This window comes from Nannospalax galili, unplaced genomic scaffold, assembly GCF_000622305.1.
Source record: "Nannospalax galili isolate Female #2095 unplaced genomic scaffold, S.galili_v1.0 scaffold128, whole genome shotgun sequence".
In the NCBI taxonomy this organism is placed as follows: domain Eukaryota; kingdom Metazoa; phylum Chordata; class Mammalia; order Rodentia; family Spalacidae; genus Nannospalax; species Nannospalax galili.
This window is the reverse complement of record NW_008360322.1, coordinates 1759641-1783455: the sequence shown is the minus strand read 5'-3', so window position 1 is coordinate 1783455 and position 23815 is coordinate 1759641. Positions and strand designations below refer to the sequence as shown.

General features: G+C 38.0%; 1 protein-coding gene across 2 annotated transcripts in view; it reads right to left on the bottom strand.

Moving 5' to 3' along the window:
- Dcp2 (decapping mRNA 2) overlaps positions 1-23815 on the bottom strand; it is a 52026-nt gene that overhangs the window by 15383 nt on the left and 12828 nt on the right. For both annotated transcript variants that reach the window (XR_001872243.2, XM_008825252.3), the window contains exons 2-7: positions 23338-23489; positions 14719-14846; positions 13870-13968; positions 2621-2773; positions 2389-2501; positions 2195-2302 (exon numbers count right to left, since the gene is read on the bottom strand). Coding sequence is in view for 1 of the 2 variants with exons in the window: in XM_008825252.3 (XP_008823474.2) it covers positions 2195-2302; positions 2389-2501; positions 2621-2773; positions 13870-13968; positions 14719-14846; positions 23338-23489 (753 nt within the window). In the remaining variant the exon portion in view is untranslated. The remainder of the gene's footprint in view (positions 1-2194; positions 2303-2388; positions 2502-2620; positions 2774-13869; positions 13969-14718; positions 14847-23337; positions 23490-23815) is intronic.

Below are 23815 nucleotides of genomic sequence, written 5' to 3'. Positions count from 1 at the left end.
ACCAGAGCTCCACTAACCATGGGATGAAAAAAAAAGGGTAACAACAAAGATTTCTCAATGTGCAAAATCCAGAAACTAATTCAAAATGCATAATGAATCTGAGGTATTCTGAGCAGGATTCACCTGTGTTGCACCATCACCCAACTCTACTGCAGTCTTGTTCCTGAATACACAACATGCATACTCTGCACTGCACACACCATCAAGCCTAGAAACACCTCAGCTCAGATCTGAAACTTCTGTATGCTATGACCAGAAGCATTTTTACTATATATACAGCTTTCAACTCTTACAGAAAGAAAACGTCTAGTTATGGAAAGCAAAGACTTTTGGTGTTTTCCTATCATCCCTCAGCATGTAAATATCCAGTTTATCTTTCGATTGTATTGGGTTAGAATGTTAGATTTAGGGCAAGATGGCTCAGCACATAAAAGCAATGGCTCAGTAGGTAAAAGCTCTTGTCACACAAGTCTGAAGGCCCGAGTTCAATTTAAGCCTTGGAACCCATGAATGGAAGGAGAGAACCTACTCCAGAAAGGCTGTTCTCTGACCTCTACAGGTACACTGTGGCACAGGCATACATCTCCACTCTCACCTCACACACACCATACAAATATATACACAAAATAATAAAAGTCTGATTTTAAAATTTGCTGCTTGAGTTGATGTTTCATTAAAAAAATCATTAAATGATTCTGACACATTACATACTACTCAAAATAAATACTACCTCGATAGGAAACCCGAAATTTAGCTAGATTTTGCATTACCATCTCTTTACCTCCTATCAAGAACAGAAACCAGAGGCACTAAAAGGCAGAGGGACCACACCCCAGACAGACTGGTGAAGATTCTCCCAAGACGAACACTGTCATAGTTTTATGGCCTCTCGGGAGTATGCTGTTAGAATCTTGGCTATGCTGTCTTCTGTCCTTCTGCCACACTGCTTCACTTACTTCTCTTAGTGGATACACTGGCAATTCAGAATTAAATTTTGAAAGGCAGAAATTATTCTTAAGGTATTTAGTACAAGCTCTTTTTTCATACAACCAATGAAAATGGAATAGTACTTACTTAAAAAACATTAACTGTAAATGCGGCCTACTGCTATTGCATAAGTTTTAGCTGAAGTTCCATAGTTAACAAAGAAAGCATCCAAATTAGAGAAAATGTAAAAAAAATCAACTCTCTGAATCTGTCAAAAGCAAAAGTTACCATATGCTTCTTCTGACAACATATGCTGGGCCAGCAAGCGCTTGTCACCAAGCCTGATGACCTGACCTACATGGTGTAAGGAGAGAACCATTTACTGCAAGTTTTCCTCTGACCTCCACACACACCATGGCATGCATGCACCCGCAAGCATACAAAAGAATTAATACAATTGAAAAATAAGAATACATGCCTATTTAATAAAGTTACTTCCAGGTCTACTCTAAGTTCCAAGCAAGTAAATATTATTAATGGCTTACACCTATGGAACAGTCACTCTTGATAACATAGTTGATACTGGGCTGGGGAGATACCTGTCAGTAAAGTGTTTGCTATACGAACATGAGAACCTAAGTTCAATCCCCAGAATCCTTATAAAAAAAAGTCAAATATGGTGTTGTGTTTGTAATCCCATAGATAGGGAGGCAAGACAGGCAGATCCTTGGGAGCGCCAGGCTAGTAAGAGACCATGCTTCAAAAAACAAAGTGGGACAGCGCCTGAGAAATGGCACCTGAAGATGATAGCTGACCTCCTCATGTACACATGCACCCGTACACCTACACACACATATAAATATATGCATACAATTTGTCACTGACTTAAATTATTTATTAGCCATCACTTATTTCCTAGGCAACAGGACTTCAATATATCTCATCCAACCATCCTTAGAAACTAAATTATCTTTAATGTGGGATATTAGGATATTGAACACACATTTTTTTTTCTTTTCCAAGTGTTCTAAGAAATTGGTATTTTCTTGAACGCACTGCTTCAAAATGTGCCTGAAGTTCCTTTTCCAACTCCAATCAACCCCCTTTATCTCATCAAAAACATTTAAAAACTGTTTTCTGATGCATGAGATCAGGAACACGACAGTGCTTACAAAAAGGAATCTTACACCTTGTAAACTTTGGAATCAAAATGGTACTGTACTAAAAACTATCAGAAAGCCCAAATCTCATGGATCTATTTCTGTACCTCAATTTTTCCACAGTGGGTTTAGCAGGTGTGCTACCAGCTGAGGAAAATCCATTGTCACTGTCTGAGGAATCTCCAAATCTTCGAGACAGCCAGTCCCTTAATGGTCTATGAAACATAAGCAATTCACTTTAAAACTCTGACACAACAGCAACATGGAGGCCTGTTTTATATTTTAAGAAATATGAACATACCTGATAAAGGGAATGGCCATAAAAAATTTGTTAGGTGCCAAACCAAGCTTAGATTTGGGGGTCATATCATTTCTATGACAGGGTAATTTCTCAATGGAGAACCATTCAATGTTCTGAAACACACAAAAAGATTTCACTTAATCACTATAAAGGCATATCTAAAAGGAAATCCCCACTTCATTCAATTGGGATACTGTTCAGCAACTTACAAATATTCTCAATCCTTACATACCCGAATTTCTCTTCTTGTTTTTGGGTTAAATTTTGTGTCTTTTGGAATTCCTGGAATGATGTACAATCGAGCAAGCTGGTCGTTGATTCGAAGTTCAATGTAATCATCTTTACAAATATATTCTCTAATATCAAAACCAGTTTCTTCAAAGACCTGGGAACAAATGTGGATGAAATGTTTGATTTTAACTGTTAGAGCTCTAGGTCATTACACAAAATGTGTTCACTTCAAAGACAAAAGTTCAGAAATACCCAGGTAACTAAAGGCATGGAAACACTAAGCAAGGAGTCAAAAAATTCAAGGTGTCATTATACATCTAATTTGTCTAACTTAACATGCTATATCTGACTCTGGAAAAGCCTGTTTTACATTGCTGAGCCTCAATTTTTCATCCACTAAAATGAAGGCAGGTATTAGAATTCACTCATGGTTCTCAACTTGTGGGACACACATATTGCAAACTACATATATAATTTTTAGAATCCAAAAATATAAACATATACCAGGCTTGAGTGGAAACTGCCCTACATAGACACAACTAACTGCTTTTTCAAATGTGAAAAATGAATCATAATAAAAATTTGATTTAAATCAACAGATCCCAAAAGTCCAGTTACAATCACATTTATGGGGAGAACAAGAAACATAAATGTAAAAGGAGTATGAGAGGTACACAACCGCCCCTAGAAAATGAACAGGGACGTCTAGAAAAACATACGTGGACTATGAGAATAGAAACCTCAACCTTTGCCTTCAATCAGACAGAAGCCATGCTTACTCTGAGTAACACAAAAGGCTGTTTCTAAAATATAGTACCACTAGTCTATCCTGGCATTAAAATTCTCCTATTAAATTCTATTACTGAAAATCTTCCTCTTACTTCAAAAAATCTAAAAGGTACCTGTATCTTGTGGCTAGCAGCACTATGGATCTTTGATGACAGAGTGCATCCCTGTTGCTCTGCTGCTAACATCTTACTAATCAGTGAGACAGAAGACCTTTAAACACAGAGGCCGGAATCCTCTTGCCCATATCTTGTCTTTCTACTGACTAGCCACCATATTCTTTCCACCTCTCTCAGCATAGACACTACACTCCTCTCAGAACGTATCATCTGACTCCCACTTTAATTTTTTTTTTTTGTCTCAGCTGGCCTGGAACTCACCACGTAGACCAGGATGGCCTTGAGATCACAGAGATCCACCTGCACCTGCCTCCCGAGTGCTGGGATAAATGACATGTGCCACCACACCTGGCCTGATAAACTATTTAGTAAGGAGATAAATATGCTCACTTGAAGACTGTCTTTACCAAGACCTGAAAATAGTACATTTGAATGAAATTCTAATTATTAAATCAATTATTTAAATCCATTTATTTCTTTTTTTGAAAAAAATATTTTGTTATTTTTAATTTTATCTGTATAAGTATACTGCCTGCATGTGTATTAGTGCACTCATGTTGTGCAATGCCTGTGGAGGTCAGATTCCCCACAACTGAAATTATGGATGACTGTTAACAGCCATGTGGGAGCTTGGGAATTTAACCCACCCCGGTCCCTTTCAAGAGCAGCCAGTGCTCTTAACCACTGAGCCATCTCTCCAAGGCCCCTTAAATCTATTTATTTCAAAGACAAAATTTCAGAAGAGATTATTTGTACCTCACTACTTCTGGCAATGACAGACTGGGTATAGCCATAAGTATGTGAGACTAGAGGAAAGAAGTGTCCTGTCTTTGTTCTTCTATAGATATAACCAGCACTATAGGCATATACAATATAAAGTCCAGTCAATTGCTGACATTCAAATATTTCAAAACAATAAATCAAGTATATTCTAAAGGTCCAGTGACAGAAGTTTCATGACTTTATACCTTCCCATATCTTGACATACATAATCAAGTCACTTTAACAAAACTATTTATCATGTGAATGAAATGGATTTGTTTTTACTCATAGATATTGTCTTGAGAACTTCCATTAGTGGAAAAGACCAACTAGATGCTTGGGTACCTACCCACCCACACACCCACATGCATGTGTGCGCACACGCCCCCACACACCCACACACACACAGCAGTAGCAGCAGCAACAGCCAAACAGTCTTGAAACCGGGCATAGTGGTTCAGGCCTCCAGTATTAAATGACATAGACAGAAGGAATCCAAGGCCAGCCTGGGCTACATAGGGAATACCAGGCTACCCAGAGATCATACAGCAGACCCAGTATCAAAAAGTTTAACAATAAAAACAACCACAAAACGCACAATTAGGTGATGAATGAGCAGAGAAAGATTTATTACCTATAGCAGATAAGGGGGAGCACTGGGGTGATTTCTAACACATAAGAAATTTTATTCAGGGAGTCAACACATAAGTCACTTGTAGCAAGTTCAGTTCAAGAGAGAAAGATGGTAGACACATTTTATGATTGCTCAGATCAAGGTCATAGAACACAATTTCAAAATGGGAAAACAGTGAACAGGAAAGTGTCTGGACACTGTTAATTTAATATTATAAGGAGTCAAGTTTACAGAAAGTAAACAAGGCATGGTGTCCCAGCCCTTGGGAAGTAGAGAAATGGGTCTCTGTGAGAGATCAAGGCCAGCCTGGTCCACATAGTGACTTCTAGGTGGGCAGGGACTAGGGAAATCCTGTGCCAAAAAAAAAAAAGAGAGAGAGAGAATGTGTCAGAGGCGCTCAGTGATCTTGGTTGGCTCCCTCCACATTTCTTCATTCTCAGGCGTAGGGACACAGGAGTATGTCCTCAAGGATATCTGCCTCACTTAGTGGTTAACAGTACTTGGATGTGGTTTGAGGTAAAATGAAAAGAGCCAGGGCCATGAGAACCAACACAGGCAGTTTTAACACTGTACAAACTCAGAATAAAAGGAAGGCATTTCAACACTCTGAAAGGTACCTGGATATTTGGATGATTTCAAATTTAAAGTTCTTGAAGATCCGTGAAACTAGAAGAACCTTGCCTCAGATATTTCCTTCTCTGACTAGAGATCAGCCCCAATTACCTTCAGTTCACTTTCTGAGGTTTCACTAACGCATGAACTCAAATCACAGGAAGGTAAACTAAGGAATGTAATCACAGCTAGATGGAATTTGTCACACGCTATAGCTGGTCTCCAGAATCCATTCATTCTTCCAAAGACATTTAGACACTATTATCTGTCCTCTTAGCCTGTTTCCTCTAAAGATCATTTATAATCCCCCAAATTTCCTACATTCCTCCCCCCACCACCCTTTGGCTGTGAAGTATAGAAACATTTAAACCTCAGTGGGTGTATTACTTTTCTCTCTATTGTGACAAAATACCTGACAAAAGTAACTTACAGAAAGATTTACTCTGGCTGTTTATGAGGGGATACAGTCCATCATGGCAGAAAAGCACTGCAGCAGGAGCATGAGGCGGCTGGTCACACTGTGTCTGCAGCAGAAAGAAATGAATGCTGGTCCTCAGTTTCATTTCTCCCTCTTAAAATTTTTATTCAGTTTACGGCCCAGGCCCATTGGGTGGTGTCATCCACATTCAGGGTACGCCTTCTCTCCTGAGTCCTATCCCTCTAGATACACCAGCACAGACACAAGTTACGCCTCAGCGATGGTCTATTGCTTAATTCAATCAAGTTCCTACATAATCACCCTGCTGTGTTCTCCCAAACACTTTAATTTGTATACTTTTTCCTATTAAATTTGTCATCAGTACATTCCATCAAATTTTCAGTGGGCAAAGGAGCAATGAAATTTTCTCTTCTAAAGCATGACATAATCTCTTAATTCTAATAGTGATAAAAATAAAACTTGTTCATTCTTATCAAATATTTACCAGGAAACATTAATAGCTAGCTCACATAACACAAAATCTTAATACCAATCCTTCTGAGAATCCAATCCAATACTACTCTATAGTTTCCCTGAAATAAGAACAGTATTAATGTCTCAAATGTTATCAGATACAAGTCTCCATCTAATATTACAGAATTTAGTATCAAAGAGCAAAAGCACAATAACACAATGAATTCTTTGCCTATAATCTTCCAACCAAAATTTCCTCTGTCGATTCTATTAATTAAATTGTAAAACTATATGCAATCACTCCCTTACATACAGAACAAGCAATATTACATATGTCATATATCCCTGGTAGGGCTGGAACTCACTCTGTTGCCCAGGCTGGCCTAGACCTTATAGCAATCTGCCTGCCTCTGCCTTCCAAGTGCTGGGATTAAAGGCCTGTACCACCAGCAATAACATAAAATCTTGAACTCAAAAGTGGCCCACCAAGTATTATTCTCAAGAACAACTAGTCTGTCACAAAGATACTCCAGGGTTATGCTAACATCTGCCTTTAATGACATTTTAAAAAAAATTTCACATCTTTGTCCTAAATCTACCTTTACTGGGTAAAACTGATCAAAATAATCCAATTAACTAAAGCCAAAAGTCAATTAGAAGACCAGAAATTACTAAATAAGATAGTCCTTAGCTTTCCACTGATGATTATATCATCTCCCTGAAAAGCTTGTTTGCAACAGACTTCTTTAGGCCCAGTACACACATACAAACCTACTTGGGAATGTATTATTAAATTCTAATATAGCATGACAAAATACTTCTGGATTGTCATATAATGAGGTACAAACAAAATTGTAGAGATACTGTAAAATGCCAGATAAAATCTTATAAACTTAAATAAGAGCAAATACCCACTGATGGCATACCCCTAAAAGCAAACAAAGTGGTTAGGACATTAGCCTAAACCAGACATGGTGGCACACACCTATAATTATAGCACACAGAAAGTGGAGGAAGGAGGATCTTGCTACATGGTGAGACCCTGTATCAAAAAACCAAAACACAACAAAATGAACAAAGGCATCAACCTAAGTCTAATTGATAGCTGGAAAATCAGAACCAAGATTCTCCTTACATGTTAATGCATGAGAAATTTCAGAAAAATGAAATGTTGATAAATAATAGCAAAAAATAGGTAACAATGTGGTTATCAGCCAAGATTTAACTGGTGGTCCCCTTTTCCACAATGCTACTTCTCTTATCCTGTAGTACCACCAAGTGGCAGAAGGACAGACTACAATTCTAGGACTCCTGGTTGAATATATTCACGATTCCAGAAGGCAAATGACAAATTCAACTAAAAATAATTCCTACATTGAAATCATCATGACTGTATTTAGGGGTGTATGGAGGTAATAAAGGTTAAATGAGGTCCATGACAGTGTGACCCTAATCTTTTAAGAAGACAATACCAACAGCTCTCTGGACATGCATCCCAGCACACCCAGGAAAGGTCACATGAACATAGCTAGAAACTGGTTTTCTTCAAGCCAGGAAAAGAGTCCTCAACAGGACCTCAATCAGCTGGGATACTGATCTAGGACCCACAGCCTCCAGGACTGCTAAGAAATAAATTTCTGTTGTATAAGCTACCCAGTCAGCTATATATTATGTCAGCTCATGCAGACTACTAAGCAGCAACACTCCACTTTACTTCCCCAAACTTTTATGTCTTTATAACAAAGGCAATCATTTAGAAATTGGGAATAAAAATCAAGATTTGCTTTTGAAAGATTCTACTTAAGGGCAGTCAACTAACCCAAGGGCCCACTGCATGGATTCAGGCCAATCAACTGAGCCTGGAGTCCCCATAAACATGGCATTTATTTGCAGGGGACCCAGGAGACGATGCAGGGGGAGAAGTCAAGGAGGTTTCTGAGGCCCAAGAACAAAAGACCAGAAGGCCCCAATGCAGGTTCAGATTGAACAGAACTGCTTGCAGAGGAAGAAAGAATTTAAGCCTAAAGATGCTGTAACACTGGGGATATCATGGCAGCTGGAGCACTGACCCGGAAGAGATACAAAGGAAGGTGACCATCCTCCAAACCTACTTCAAGCAGAACAAGGCAGATGTCCTTGATAACCTCTTGGCCTTGGTGTGCCACATCCAGCCAGAAATACACAAAAAATACAGAAATCAGAAGTCGGTTGGTACTGGAGATGCCCTCATAGAATAGGAAGCTTTGGCAAAATTCGACTTCTGTTCTTATGAAAGGCATTAAATTATTTCTCTAAGTTGTAGTAGCTCACTTCCGTTTTTGGAATAGCAAACTTAGCTTTCTGCACAGACTCAGTACTTGTCCAAAGTTCCAACTTTTTAACATGAGACAGTAATTTAACAAGTATTATGTGATCTGTTTTCCTGTGCTTGCTTTCACTGAAGCAATGTTTATCAGTGTTGACTTTTTCTTTTTAGTCAAACATAGAAAAAAATTCTTTGAAGGGATTAAATTTTCCCCTGAAGGGGCTTTACTCGTGAAATAGTAGTAAACAGTTATATTTGTATGAAACGGCCAGAGTTAAAGTTGTCCATTCTGGCCAAGGGTTGGAACAATGAATACTAATATTCTTTTGGGGGGCTGCTGTTCATTTATCTTAATCAAATTACTAGATGACAGGATTTAGGAACTTGCTACATGCTATTATGTGACATTACTGATAATCATTTAAAAATACTTTGTCATACAAAAAAAAGTCTACTCAAAAACTATAGATATTACAGTTAAACGTTATGCATCAATTTCCTTGACAGGAGGATGTCATAGATATCAAAAACAACGTTTAGAAGTCAAAAGAAAAATGTTTCCCACTGAGATTAAGGGATTTCTGACTCCTTAGAATGCCTGGTTCCCTACTGTCAAACAAAAATTTCAAACGGGGGAAAAAAAATCATGTTCAGTAAATCAGAAAAGTTAACAAAATTAGATATATTTTAAACTCATAAATTCCTGCTTCCAAAAATACTCATCTACTTAAAAATAGTCTTTGAGTGCCTATAGAGCAGTAGACTAACACATGGACTCCAGAGCCACATTACCAGAATGTACCTGGTACCTAAACCAGAAAACAAGGAAACTGAAGAGAAAACTGTACCTCAGCTTACAGGCTAACTGCCCTCTCTTCCTTCAATATCATATTTCTTATTATTCTGACTTGATAACAGGATGAACAAAGTTGTCAGACGAAGAATGCTAGTGGGGTTGCAGATAGGGGACTTGGGTTCTTGGGTTCTTACTCAGTTCTAACAATTGAGGAATCTAGCTGGGTGTGGTAGTGCACACCGTTAATTCTAGCAATCTGTGAGATCAAGGCCAGCTTGGTCTATGTAATGGGTTCTAGGCCAGTTGAGGCTATAGGGAGATCCTGGCTCAAAGGAAAAAAAGATGAGACATTTTATTTTCTCCCAGGTCTAATTATAGACAGTTGATCCTACCCAATTACCCAATTTATCCTAAATTTCTAATGTTCTACTTATTGTAAGGTCCTTTCTAGATGTGCACAAACACCTACCCTGCTGTAGTAAGATTTACCCAGCTACATGTACATGACTGCAGATTAATTCCTTAAATAGGATACCACAGTCCCTATTCTGTTCTTAGGGGCAAGCTCTATAGTTAAAGGTTCGAGGACATGAACTGTTCCTCCGTATCCTCTATCATCTAAAGAAAGGAAAGTAAAAGCTCTTAGAGGACATGGCAACCCCTCACCTCCCCAGCTTTGGGGGTTTTGTTTTTGCAGTGCTAGAGATTGAACGGGGGGTGGGGTGGGGGGTAAAAGTTGAGCGGAGGGCTTCAAGCATGGAAGCCAAGCATTCTATTACTGAGCACTTATCTCCAGCCTAGCTTTCAGCTTCAAGACCTACACATAGCCTTTATTTTCTTGTATACAACTGTTCGGTCTACAAGTATTAGCAAATACTAGCTTGGATGAGCTGTTTAATACTGAATTTAAAATGCAGTACTTTCAATTATTTTTCTAATCTTACTCAAAAGTAACTACTGTTTTTCCATGTTAGATAAGTGGATTTTTTTCAATACAAAATTTTATTTGCGTATATTCATTGCAGAGTAATGGTTCTGCCCTCATGTGCGTGTGCTGATGCGTAAACATCAGAGGAAGTTGGGTGTTCTGCTTTATCAGTCTGTCTTACTACATTGAGACAGGGTCTCCCTGAACCTAGAGTAAAACTGTTAGTCAGCAAGCCCTAGCAATCCTGTCTTTCATTATGTTCCATAGCACTGGGGTTACATGCACAAGCACACTCAGGTTCAGCTTTTAATGGGTGCTAAGGATTTGAACTCAGGTCCACATGCTTGAGCAGCAAGTGCTTTTACCCACTGAGCCATCTCCCCGGCCTGTGATAGGTTTCCTTTCTAAAAGAAGATTTATTTTTATGTGTATGAGTGTTTTACCTGTATATATCTCTTTACACTATGTATGTACAAAGGCCCCAGAAGCCAGAAGGCGGCATTGGACCCTTTAGGCCTGGAGTTACAGACAGCTGTGAGGCACCATGTGGATGCTGTGAACTACCCACATCCTCCACAGAGCAGCAAGATCTCTTAATGGCTGAGCCATCTCTCCAGTGTACCCCTCCCGTAGAGCTCTAAGAAATTTTTATACAGATTAAGTGTACTGACCATATTCACAGCCTCCTTTCTCTGCACACACACTTAGGTATTATAATTCATTCATCCAGTCTCACTTCTTTCATGTGCTACATACATTTTATGTGTCTAAATAAAATCTAGGATTCACAAAGGAAAGAAAACATATTTGTCTACATAGGTCTGACCTATTTCAGTGGACATGATGATCCCTGGTTGTATCCATTTTCCTGAAAATGACATCTTGCTGTTCTTTGTGGCTATGTACATACACCATATCGTCTTTATTCATTCATTTGATTCATTTGCTAATGAGCACCTAGGCCAATTCCATACTGACTACTGTTGAGTAGTACTGTAATAAATCCAGATGCACAAGTATCTCTATGGCATGCTGATTTAGTCCTTTGGGTACATGCCAGTGAGTGGTATAGCTAGGGTATTTGGTGGTACTACTTGCAGCTAATAAGGGCCTCCACACTGATTTGCATAGTGGTTGGACTAACATTTCCCTTTCCCCACATCCTCACCAGTATTTGTTATTTGTTTTCTTAGCGATAGTCATTCTGACTGGAGTGAGATGGAATCTCAATGTTTTAGTTCTCATTCCCCACACCAGAATTTCTTGTTTGGGGAATGGGTTATATGTACACACTCACATGGATGCGTGAGGTTAAAGGTCCACCACCAGCAATGTCTCTCCACCCTATGTTTTAGGACCACCTCTCACAGAACCTGGAATTCATAGCTTCAGCTACATTAGCTGCGCAATGAGGTGCAGGGATCCTCCTGTATCCATCTTCCAGCACTGGGATTATAGGTACATGTTGTTACATATGGCTTTTACATGAATGCTGGGAATCCAAATCTAGGCCCTCATGTCTGGGCAGCAAGTCATTTTCTGCAGTGAGCTAAATCCCTAGCTCCTACATAGATAGCTTTTAAGAATGGTAACTTTATTCTTCATTAATAGCTGCATCCAAATTTAAACCAGTTAATAAAGAAAACTTCAGGAAACCATGTAAGGCAATACATCCATGTGACCATCTCAAAAACATCTCAGAGCCAGGCGTGGTAACGCACGCCTTTAATCCCAGCACTTGAGAGGCAGAGGCAGGCGGATCTTTGTGAGTTCAAGGACAGTCTGGTCTACATGGTGAGTTCCAGGACAGCTGGGCTACAAGGAGACCCTGTCTCAAAAAGACAAAAAAAAAAAAAAAAAAAAAAAAAAAAAAAAAAAAAAATCTCAGAATAAAATCACTACCACTTTTCCCCCCAAAGATCTTGCTTTTGGCTATCAAGTCCTTGAAAGTGGCTTTCCTTAATAAATTTATTCTTATGATAGTTAAAAGACTTGTTCAAAGTATCTAGGTTATTACACAAAGTATAAACTATAATAAAAACTTCTGGGCTCCTAAGACTAGTCATTTTTCCATTATATCATATTTCCTATGGATCAACTTCTCAAATCTAAAGGATAAGGTACAATGTGGCACAAGGCAAAAAACCTGCATAAAGAATACAGTATATAATTAAAGGCAATAAATAATTAAAGCCAAATAAATGATTATGACAACAGTTGCTATTAAAGTTCAGAGACTGCTATGGGCTAGAGCTGGTAAGTAAAACAGAATTTGAAGTAATGATGAATGAGAAATTTTCCATTCTGAATTTCATTCTACAGAGAAACTCAGTCCCTCTTACAATGCTAATTGATAACTGAACGTCAGAGGAAAAGAAAAATATGAACTGCGTTCAGAATTATGGTTTAAATTTGGACTGTCTCCCCACTGGCTCACATTTAAGTCCTAGGTCTCCAGCTGAGGATGCTGTGAGAAGTTGCGGGGCCAGTAGGAGGGAGAGCCCAGCTGGAAGAGGAGAGCAGACCTGTAAAGGTCATACCAGCCCCTGGTTCCACTCATGATCTATGCTCTGGCTTTGCCTCTGTATGAACAGGCCCTGCCATGAGATGCCAAGAGACACTACGAACAGAGCTGGTTCTGCTATGCCTGCCCCACATCGAGTTAGGACCCTCTCACAGCAAGAGCCAAAATGAATTTTCCTGTGATGTTTCTGTCACACAGTTTTTCACAACAAAAATAATGACTACAGAAATGTACCTAGCTGGGATTTGTTTTGTTTTTCTGACAGGCTCTCGCTATACAGCCCTGGCTGGACTGGAACTCGCTACGTAGACCAGGCTTGTATCAATTTCACAGAGATCCACTTGCTCCTACCCGCTGAGTGCTGGGATTAAAGGCATACATCCCCATGCAGCTAGGATGTGAATACATGGGAAGAAGAAAGGATATTTCAGGTAGGGATAATTTTAGTCAAATTTTAGAAACAACCAAATTCAAAAAACAAGGAATAAATCCTTTAAATGACTAAGCTGGGGTGAAGTGGGACAGAATATAATTAAAAGAATTAAACTTTATTCTATAGGCAAGTAGGAAGAATGGGTTTTGAGCACTTTTCTTGAAGAGTATGAGACAAAGAACACAGTATCTGAAATGTTTATCAATTGGAATTCCAATGCTGCAGTGAAAAGTGGGAAAGACACTGTCATAAAGAAAGGGGCGAAAGAGGTGCTTTGTAAGTAGACCGTGAGAATTAATGAAGGTAGATGTAGAGTTTAAAAAATGGTGATATCTTAAATTAAATCATGCATTCAAGTTCTGGAAAACGGTTGACTGAACTTTCAAGAGTCCAAAGGAGTAAGTCTACGTAAAAAAATTGACCCAACAGTCAATGTACTGTCTGGATGCAGCAGCTTACCTCTCTAGCAGCACAATCATGAGGCGCTTCCTCTTTGTTCACTTTTCCTTTTGGAAATCCCCAGCCTGATTTTGCTAAGTACCCCTGAACCAGTAGCACCTGCAAAACAAGCAGAGATTTTAAAAACAAAATAAAACCTACTTTCCTTTCCCATGCTCCTTTCTAAAACCAAAAGTGCTTTTCTCTGTATTTCTGGAAACTATTTATCACTAATAATTAGACACAGTATTTGACCTAAGTATATTACAATAATATAAACATACTACTAGTAGTGTTAATATATTTTGTCTACTTAAAAATAATTTTTGAATAACGAGAAATTGCTTCTCATGTGATAGTTCTTCACGTTAAGCTCTAAGAAATACAAAACTTTTTAATAGCTAGGTGTGGTAGTACACACCTTTAATCCCAGCACTTCTGAGGCAGAGGCAGGCGAATCTTTCTGTGTTTGAGGCCAGTCTGTTCTACATAGTGTGTTCCAGATCAGCTGGGGCTACAGAGATACTCTGTCTCAAAAAGACAAAAAAATAAAATTTTAAGACACAGAATTCAGACAAAATACCCCAAATTTAGTCTTTTAACAAAACAAAACAAAACAAAACCAAAAACAAAAACAAAGGTTTTTTGTTTATTTTTTGAGACAAGGTTTCCCTGTAGCCCCAGCTGGCCTGGATCTCAGAGATCAGCTTGTCTGCCTCCTCAGTTCTGGGATTAAAGGCATATACCACCACGCCCAGCTCTAAATGTATTTTAAAACCTCAATTCAGACTATTACATTATCAATTTTGTTAAGAGGATAAAAATGAGCATTTGTTCACATTTTCACTAAACTCTTATTTTCTCACTCACATTTTCAAGCGTCTCATCAAGAATAATTGCACCATATGTTGGTACTCCCATTTTGTATTCTTTCCATTCATCCAAAATTTTTTCCACATCTTCACCTTGAGGCAGCAAAAATGGACAATGACTAAAGAGTATAAATAGTGTTAAGGAAACTACTTTTTCCCTTTAAACAGCTTAAGAAATTATATAGAGGAGGCTAGAGAGATGACTCAGAGGTTAAGATCAATTGCTCTTCCAGAAAACCCGATGGAGTTCATTTTCCAGCACCCACATGGGGGCTGAGAGGTGGGCTCACAGCCAATCACCTGTATCCCCAGCTCCTAGGGACTCAACACCCCATTCTGTCCCCCATGGGCACCTTCATAAAGGAAACACATACTCACACAAATAAAAATAAATCTTAAAAAGTTTATATACAGAGATATTTAAATCAACAGTCCATTTTATAGGAAATTACTTGAATGTTCACCTTTCTTAGGTTTAACATTTTCCCCTTTCTAGTGATCTGTTCATTTTCCTTTGAACAGATCATTGTTATCTTTCTGCATTGAACCTAGACACATCAAATTTTAGATTAGTCCTAGATTCCTGAGTTAATACCTCAAGTACCTCTCAGTAAGTGAATCAAATTCACAATCAGGAGTCAACATACTAGAAACGACAGCAAGAAAAAGTACATACATTTTGCTAAAAGTTTGCTTCACTGTAGGAAGCAAAACTAAGGCTGAAGTACACACTGTTGTACACTGCTGTTCTTTACCAAATACATGTATTTTTTTCTTAACATTTTAAAGATGGAGGCTTATTAAAGGTTATAAAGGGAAACCAAGCACTATCCGTTTCAAAAGAAACTGGGTTGCCCCTATAAAATAGAACAATATAAAATATTATGAAAAAAATGCTAAAACCAAACAAACAGAAATTGTACGCTCAGTCTTTCAATACTTCATGCTGTCAAAGGCCTCATCACTGTAACACTGAAACTGTCCTGAGTTACTCAAACTGAAAATCTGTTGCTAAGTGTAATCATGTCCTCAAAAGTTTAAATATTCTGGGGCTATAAATGGCTCAGTGGTTAAAAGTACTTGTTGCTCTTGCAGAGGACCTGAGTTCAGTTCCAAGCACCTACATGGTAGCTAACAACTAATTCAAACTCCAGTTCCAGGGAATCTGACACCCTCTTCTGGCCTCCATGGGCACTGTACAACCTGGGTATACTTACATACACACAAAACACTCATACACATAAATAAAAATAATTAAAAAAATGAGTTTGTATATTCTATCTTGATTTGATGTTAACATTAAAAACATGAGTTGTGGGGGCTGGAGAGGTGGCTCAGTGGTTAAGAGCACTGATTGCTCTTGCAGAGGATCCAGGTTCGATTTTCAGCACCCACATGGAGGCTACGAACTGTCCTTAACTTCAGTTCCAGGGGAATCTGAAGCCCTCTTCTGACCTCTGCTGCATTGCACGACATGGGTACACTCATACCCATAAAATAAAAATAATAAATAAAAACATGAGTGCACATAATGAGTTCCAGGACAGCTGGAGCTGCAGAGACCCTGTCTCAAAAAGACCGGGGCAGGGAAAAAAAAAAAAAAAAACTCCCCAAAAACCATGAGTGCATTTTCAGTTATGTAGGATGATCATATCACCACTCGATTTCAGAGACCATATTGATACTAAAACTTTTTAATATTTTATTATTTTTATTTTATGTGTATGAGTGTATTGCCTGCATGTATGTGAGTGCAATGCCGTGGAGGTCAGAAGAGGACTTCAGATTCCCCTGGAACTAGAGTTAAGGATGGTTTGTAGCCACCATGTGGGTGCTGGGAATCAAGCCCAGGTCCTCTGCAAGAGCAGTCAGTGCTCTTAACCACTGAGCCATCTCTCCAGCTCCCTGATACTAAAACCTTTAATTGCTGTGGGCTACTAAAAATAGAAACCCAAAGGCTGAAGAGATGGCTCAGTGGTTAAGAGCACTGGTTGCTCTTGCAGAGGATCTGGGTTCAGTTCCCAGCATACACATGAAAGCTAACAATTGTCAGTAATCCACTTTCAGGGAATCTGACACCCTCTTCTGACCTCTGCAGGCACTATATGACATGGGTGCACTTACATACATGCAAGCAATACACTTATACACATAAAATAAAAATAGTAAACAAAAATATGAAGATTTCATACCGGATGGAGCAGAACTATAGTACAGGCATGACTGACTCAGGAAAGCCTTTAAGTCAGTACTAATTACTTCCAGTGCCTAAAAGTATGGACAAACAAGGCCAACCATCTATGATATCATAACTAAAATACAAATGCAAGGTTAATCTCCAGATAATTATTTCATGCCTGAATTTGGGAAGGGAATTTAAAAAACGAATATAAAAGGTCTGGTTACATTAACCTTCCTATACACACTTGTGTTTCTATAGGGGTGAAGACTCTGAAAGGACTTCCCAACAAAAATCTGGCTTTACACATTCAGTAAAATTCATCAGACTTTAAAAAATCTAACCAAAGTATGTTTTAAACAGTTAAGTTAGACCTTATTCCTTAAAAAATTAACTACAAGTACTTAATATTTCGGAGCTATTCTGAATATTTTTCCTCCTTTCTTTCTCTGGGTATTTAGGAAAGTTACTACTGTTTTTTGCTTTTTTTCTTTTTTCTTTTTTTTTTTTTTGCTGTTGTTTGTTTAAAATTTTACTGTGCTTATTATCCCTGGATGTTCCCTAGTATTCTATCAAGCTATCTGCAAATAGGGATTGTTTGAATCCTTCTTTCCTTCCTTTCCTCCCTCCCTTCTTTTTCTTTCTTTCTTAGTTTTATCCCCTTTGTGCCTTTCTTTTGTCTAATTGCTACAGTTAGAAATTGGAGAACTATAAGAGAGGGTAGAGTGGGCATCCTTGTCTTGTTCCTGATTTTAAAGGAAAAACTGTCAGTCTGTCTCCATTTAATATAATGTTGAGTATAGGTTTTTTTCATATATAGCATTTATTATTTTAATGTATGCTCCATCTATTCCTAGTTTTTCAGGATTTTCATTATGAAAGCATGTTGAACTTTGTCCAATGCCTTTTCAGCACCAATCGAGATGATTATATAATTTCTGTAATTAAGTCTGTGTATATAGCATATTATACTTATTGACTTACCTGTGTTGAACCAATCTTACCTTTTTGGGAAGAAGCCCACCTGGTCACATCCATTCAAAATAGCTCAAAAAAAAAAAAATTACATACCTAGGAATATACCTAACCAAAGAAGAAAGACCTCTACAATGAAAACTTCAAGGCACTGAAAAAGGAATTCAAGGAAGACACTAAACAATGGAAAGATCCTCCATGCTCCTGGATCAACAGAATGAATACTGTGAAAATAGCTACAATACCAAAATTAATCTATAGATTTAATTCAATACCTATCAAAATCCCAAAGTCATATTTTACACATCTAGAAAAAAAAAAAAAACAACCCAAAACTCTTATGAATCATAGAAGACCAAAAACAGCCAATGCAATCCTAGGGAATAAGCACACAGGAGGAGGCATCACAATACCCAACCTCAAATTATACCACAGAGCTACAGTGATAAACACAGCCTGGTATGGGTATAAAAACTGACAGGCAGACCAATGGAACAGAAGACTGGAAATAAACTGACAAAGCTATGCCTACCTAATTCTTGTTAAAGGAGGCAAAAACATAGTGGAAAAAAGATAGTCTATTCAAAAAATGGAGCTGGCAAAACTAGATACCACCTGCAGAAAACTGAAATTAGATCCACATCTTTTACCTTGTACAAAAATAAATTTGAAATAGATCAAAGGCCTTGATTTAAAACCTCAAGCTTCTACATGAAAGGAGGATATACTCTTCAGGACATTCAGGTAGGCAAGGACTCTTCAGGTAGGTAAGAACTTTCTGACTAGAACATCAGAAACTGGTCCCAAGTATCAACAGATGGGACTATATGAAATTAAGGGTCTTTTCTGTATAACAAAGGAAACCAGTAGCAGAGCACACAGGCAGCCCACAAAATGAGGGAAAATCTTTACCAGCCATACGTCACACAAGGGGCTAATATCCGGAATTTACAAACAGCAGCAAAATCCCAAAACAAAACAAAACAATACAAAACCCCCATGAAAACTGCAGAAATTAAATACTAAGGAAATAAAACTACCAATGAACAAAAGGACTAACGAACTGACAGTTTAAAAAAAAACACACACACAAATGGCCAAAAACTGTTTAACATCCCCAGTCATCAGGGAAATGCAAACTAAAACTACTTTGAGACACTACCTCACTATAGTCAGCATGGCTATCTTTAAGAAATACAACATCAAATGCTGAATGTGGAGAAAGGAACCCTTACTGCTGGTGTGAGTATAAAGTCATACTACATTTTGGAGGCTTCTCCTAAAAATTAAAACTAGAATTATTATATGATCCAACTATTTAACTCCTGGACATAGACTCAGAATTCCACACCTTAGTATAGAGATATTTACACCCCCTGCTGCTCTATTCACTATAGCAGGAAAAGAACCAAAATACTTGTCCATTAACAGATGAACTGATAACAAAAATCTGGTACATACATAAAATGGAATATTATTCAATTCTAAAGAAAAATAAAACTGTGGCTGGAGAGATGGCTCAGCAGTTAAGGGCACTGGCTGCTCTTGCAGAGGACTGCGGTAAGGGTCCCAGCACCCACATGGCAGCTAACAGCTATCTATAATTCCAGTTCCAGGGAACATGGCACCCTCTTCTGACTCCCTCAGGCACTGTTACACAGTAATCCCGATCTAAAATCCTACCATTACCTTATATGACTCATCTCAAGTTCAGGCCTCAGCTTTTTCACTTCCTTGTCTTTTGCACCCATTCCCAGTGCTGGGGTAAATCCTCTCCACAATGAACCTTGCCTTGATTAAAAACATCCTGAACATAACTTTCTAAGCCTTCTTCTAATTACTTCCCCTATGTTATTCTATTTCAGTCAACTGTTTTCCTTTTTACTAGCACCCTCTTGCTTTATTTTCCTTCCTAAACTGATCTATCATGTTCATCAGTCTCCTAGTACTACTGTCAATTCCTTTTCCACCCTGTAAACTTCAGGCTCCAAGAGCAAACCCAGGATACCTCTGTCTCATACCAATAACTCAGAAAAGACAGTCTCTTCATTCCAGTATAACATAGATACACAAACTTAACTTTGTCCAAAATTAACCCATTAATTCCCCACAAAATTTCTCTTGAAGAAATCAAGTTGGAACTGAGCTAGAAGGTTCCTCCCTGTTGGCAACTTTCATGCCATAAAGTACTATGCAGGTTGTTGGGGAAGAAAACTCATCAGCGGTCTGACCCAACTGTGGACCCTGCATCCTATAAAACTGACCTGCCAGATAAGGTATGCCCATTGGTGCAATAGTGGCAGGTCTGTTTTGGGGATAACCACTGCTTTCTGATTGAATCCGAGGTTCACTACATAGGATGGGATACATACCTGGTACTGTAACTAGGTCAAAAGTCTGTGGCAGGAAGCCACAGGCCCTAGTGGGGAATCTACTACTGATGTTTTGCTAAAGGGACAGGATACCAAACTGCTTTCTAAATATTCATGTTTATAGCCATGAACCAGTACTGCTCTCAGCCGTGGTTACAGAAGCTTTTTCTTACAGTGGCAAAGGTTAATTTAGAGACTTATAAATAGCTAAAGTTCTCAGAATAAGTGATTTTTGAGGACTCAGTCCTAAATGGGACATCCATATCACTCCCTCCAGGGCCCGGAGAACATCATGGAAGAGAGAGTGGAAAGATTCTAAGAGCCAGAGGTTGGGGAGGAGTGCTGTCAAACTGTCTTCTGGACATGACAGGACTGAGGCAGCCAAGGACACATGAGAGCTCTGGCTGCCTGCACAGGACATGTACAAAAAAGCAAAGCAAAGACACAGAAGTAGGCGGGAGACTAGCTGGGAAGAACTGGATCAGCAAGAGTAGGAGAAGGCTAAGAGGGGGATGACGGGTGAATATAACAATATACTGTTTACATGAATGATACTGTCAAATTATTTAAAAAACACTCCTTTATTTCCCGAGAATGAAATGCACTCATCCAATCAACTGTTGACAATTCCAGGAATTCAGATATCAACACTCCTATTCCTCAGATATCCAAGTTATTACTAATTTTACCTCCTAAATGTCTTTAAATTTTGAGCTCTTCATTAACATTTATCACAAGCATTTGTTCTCTCTCTTGTAAATTAAATAGCATCAACTAGGTTCAGGGTCCAGTCTTGCCTAGTCCCAGGTTCCCTGCCAATGCTGTTCCAAAGTAGATCTTCAGAACATGGTTAGAGAGAAGTGACCAAAAATGTGACAAGTGAAGAGATGATAACACAGGAAGGGTGTGATGATGCAGTTCACTAGAACATTCTTTCACTTTCTCTGTAAGTTGGCTTTGTGGCTGGGAGGAGGGCAAAGTAAGAGGTTTAAAACCTACAGCTTCTTTCTCAAATATGACCCACAAGAATCTACATATTTAGTTTTGAATTACTCTCCATTATCTCTTGCTCCTTTCCAATATAATTTACTTCTTTTTCACTTCATGAATATTTTTCTTAAAAAGATAATTTTCTCCAAAGTATTTTATTTAAACTCAAAATATTTTTCAGAATTATGAACACTTATTGGTCTTTACCTATATACCAGTTACTGTCCTAAACAACTGACATATACAAATAAGCCTGATTTCCAAACTTACCCTCTGAGTTAGCCAAGATTCACCTATCATTTAGATGAAAAAGTAAACTGGAACAAGAGAAATTAAAGAAATTCTCCAAGATTTACACTGGCCAAGTTAGGACTCATATTTTCATAGCCCTTGAACCTTGATTTGCTAGTCTACTTTCTACTTTGTTCACTGCATAATGAATGCCCAGCACATTATAATCATTCAGTTATTGAACTAAGCCTCTGCATTCTCAATCAAGGTTTCTTCCCATATAACTAACTGAAAAGAAACAACTGAAGCAGGTTTCTGTTATTTTGCAAAACCAAGGTAGTATAAAACTTGGGTGCACTCAATATGCAAATTCTTATCCAGAACCCCAAGAATGTACAAGTTGCTGCTATTGTAGAATTGTAAGTCTATACAAAATGACCAAAACAAAACAAGATTTGGTTGTTGTAATTGTTTCCCTAACAAGATTTAATTCCTAAAAGCAAGGTCTCTACTTCTACACAGAACCAATCTCCAAGCCTTTAGTAAAGATAGTATTCAATGTAATTCTATTCCCCTTAGATTCCTCACTAACCTTTACACATTTATCAGGTCAGGTGTTTTAAGCACTTCTTTTGAAATCTGTCTTCCAATAATGTGTTCTTTGCAGTTCTTTAACTATGGCTCACACTGCCTACCACCCCACATTTTAAGTGCTAACACTTGCCTATGGTTCAACACATCAACCAAATGCATCTTGAGTATCATTTTTGCATGATTTGAATAATTGCCTTTGCTGAAAAACTTGACATGTTAATAGTTCTCTAGAATAGTACTTTGTCCACTTAGACCTTATTTTATAGGGTCTAGGAATGTGATAGGGAAATGAATAGTTTGATATTTCAGGTCACCTTGTACCTACTCTTAAGGTTAATTCTAGTACAATGAACTGTGGGTACAAATTCACTTAAATACTTACAACCCATCTACATACCCATGTTCCTAAAGAACCCTATGCCTGATACAAGCTAATTTATTTCTTAAGATATTTCTTGTAACTTTCCAACCTTCAGTCCACGTAACCCCTTTACTTTATCTAGAACATAGTTGTCAGTTATACATGTATGGAAATTATTTTTTTCTGTTGTTTATTTTTTATTGAATATTTTTATTTTATGTATATGCATGTATTGCCTGCATGTAGGTCCTTCTATGGAAATTTTACATCTCATTTAAAAATGCTTTGCTTAAAATTTTTATACCCTAATTCTAAACCTAAAACATCTAATATCAGTAACTCATCAATTTCTGCTATGTATATGGTTTATTTTATAATCAAATATTTAAATGAATCTTTTGCAATTAATAAATTAAAACAAGCTGCTGTCTATTATGTATGTGGGAAGAAAAAGTTTCTCTGAAGTAAAGGACTTATTTACCACAGTAAAAAATACACATACACCCCCACACCCAAACACACCCCTTCTTTAAACATAGGAAATATTCAGGATTTAAGAAATGTCTTAACAAATCAGAAAGGTAATCTGATCACCTGATTAAATGGCACATCAAGAGTAAAGTAAAAACCAGAAAGGTCATGGAAACAGCCTAGCTATTTCTAAAAGAAAATAAAACCAACTTTACTTCTAATCACTGTAAATCTCAAGGAGTCTCCTTGTTAAAAATAAGAATGAAACTAAATTATATAATCTCACTATACTATATTACTATATTTTGTATTGCCTAGTAGGTTAAAAATCTAAAATAAAAAAAAAAGCCTAGTAGGTTAAAAATCTAAAAAAGGCCAAAGAAAATCTGTGCTACAATATTTTATTAAAAAGAATGAAAGACACTACAGCCACAAAAAGGATATCAGCTTTAGCAAAGTCTCTTATCCCACACTGAGGTAATCCTGGTGTGTTCTGCATGTAGAAATCCAAGTAAAACCAATGGGCAAGTTCAATCTGAAAGCACACTCGGATTGCATTGTCTCTTTCCTCGCTGGGAATATGCAAAATAAATCGGCTGCAAAAACAAAACACATACAAAATTTACATTTACAAACTATAATGATTTATTTTAATCTATTTAATTCCTGACCCTGGCCCCTCACCAATGTAGAAGAGACCAAGAGCACTCTATCAATACTTGGGGAGAATTATCCCAGGAAGATGAGCCTTAGAAAGAGCTGGATGTGGTGGTGTAACACTTGTTATTCCACTACCTGGAAGACTGAGGCAAGAGGACTCTCAAGAGAGAAGCCAGCTTGTATACAGTGGTTTGAGGCTGGCCTAGGCTACAACAGAGAAACCCTGCTATGAGAGGGGAGGGAGGGAGGGAGGGAGGGAGGG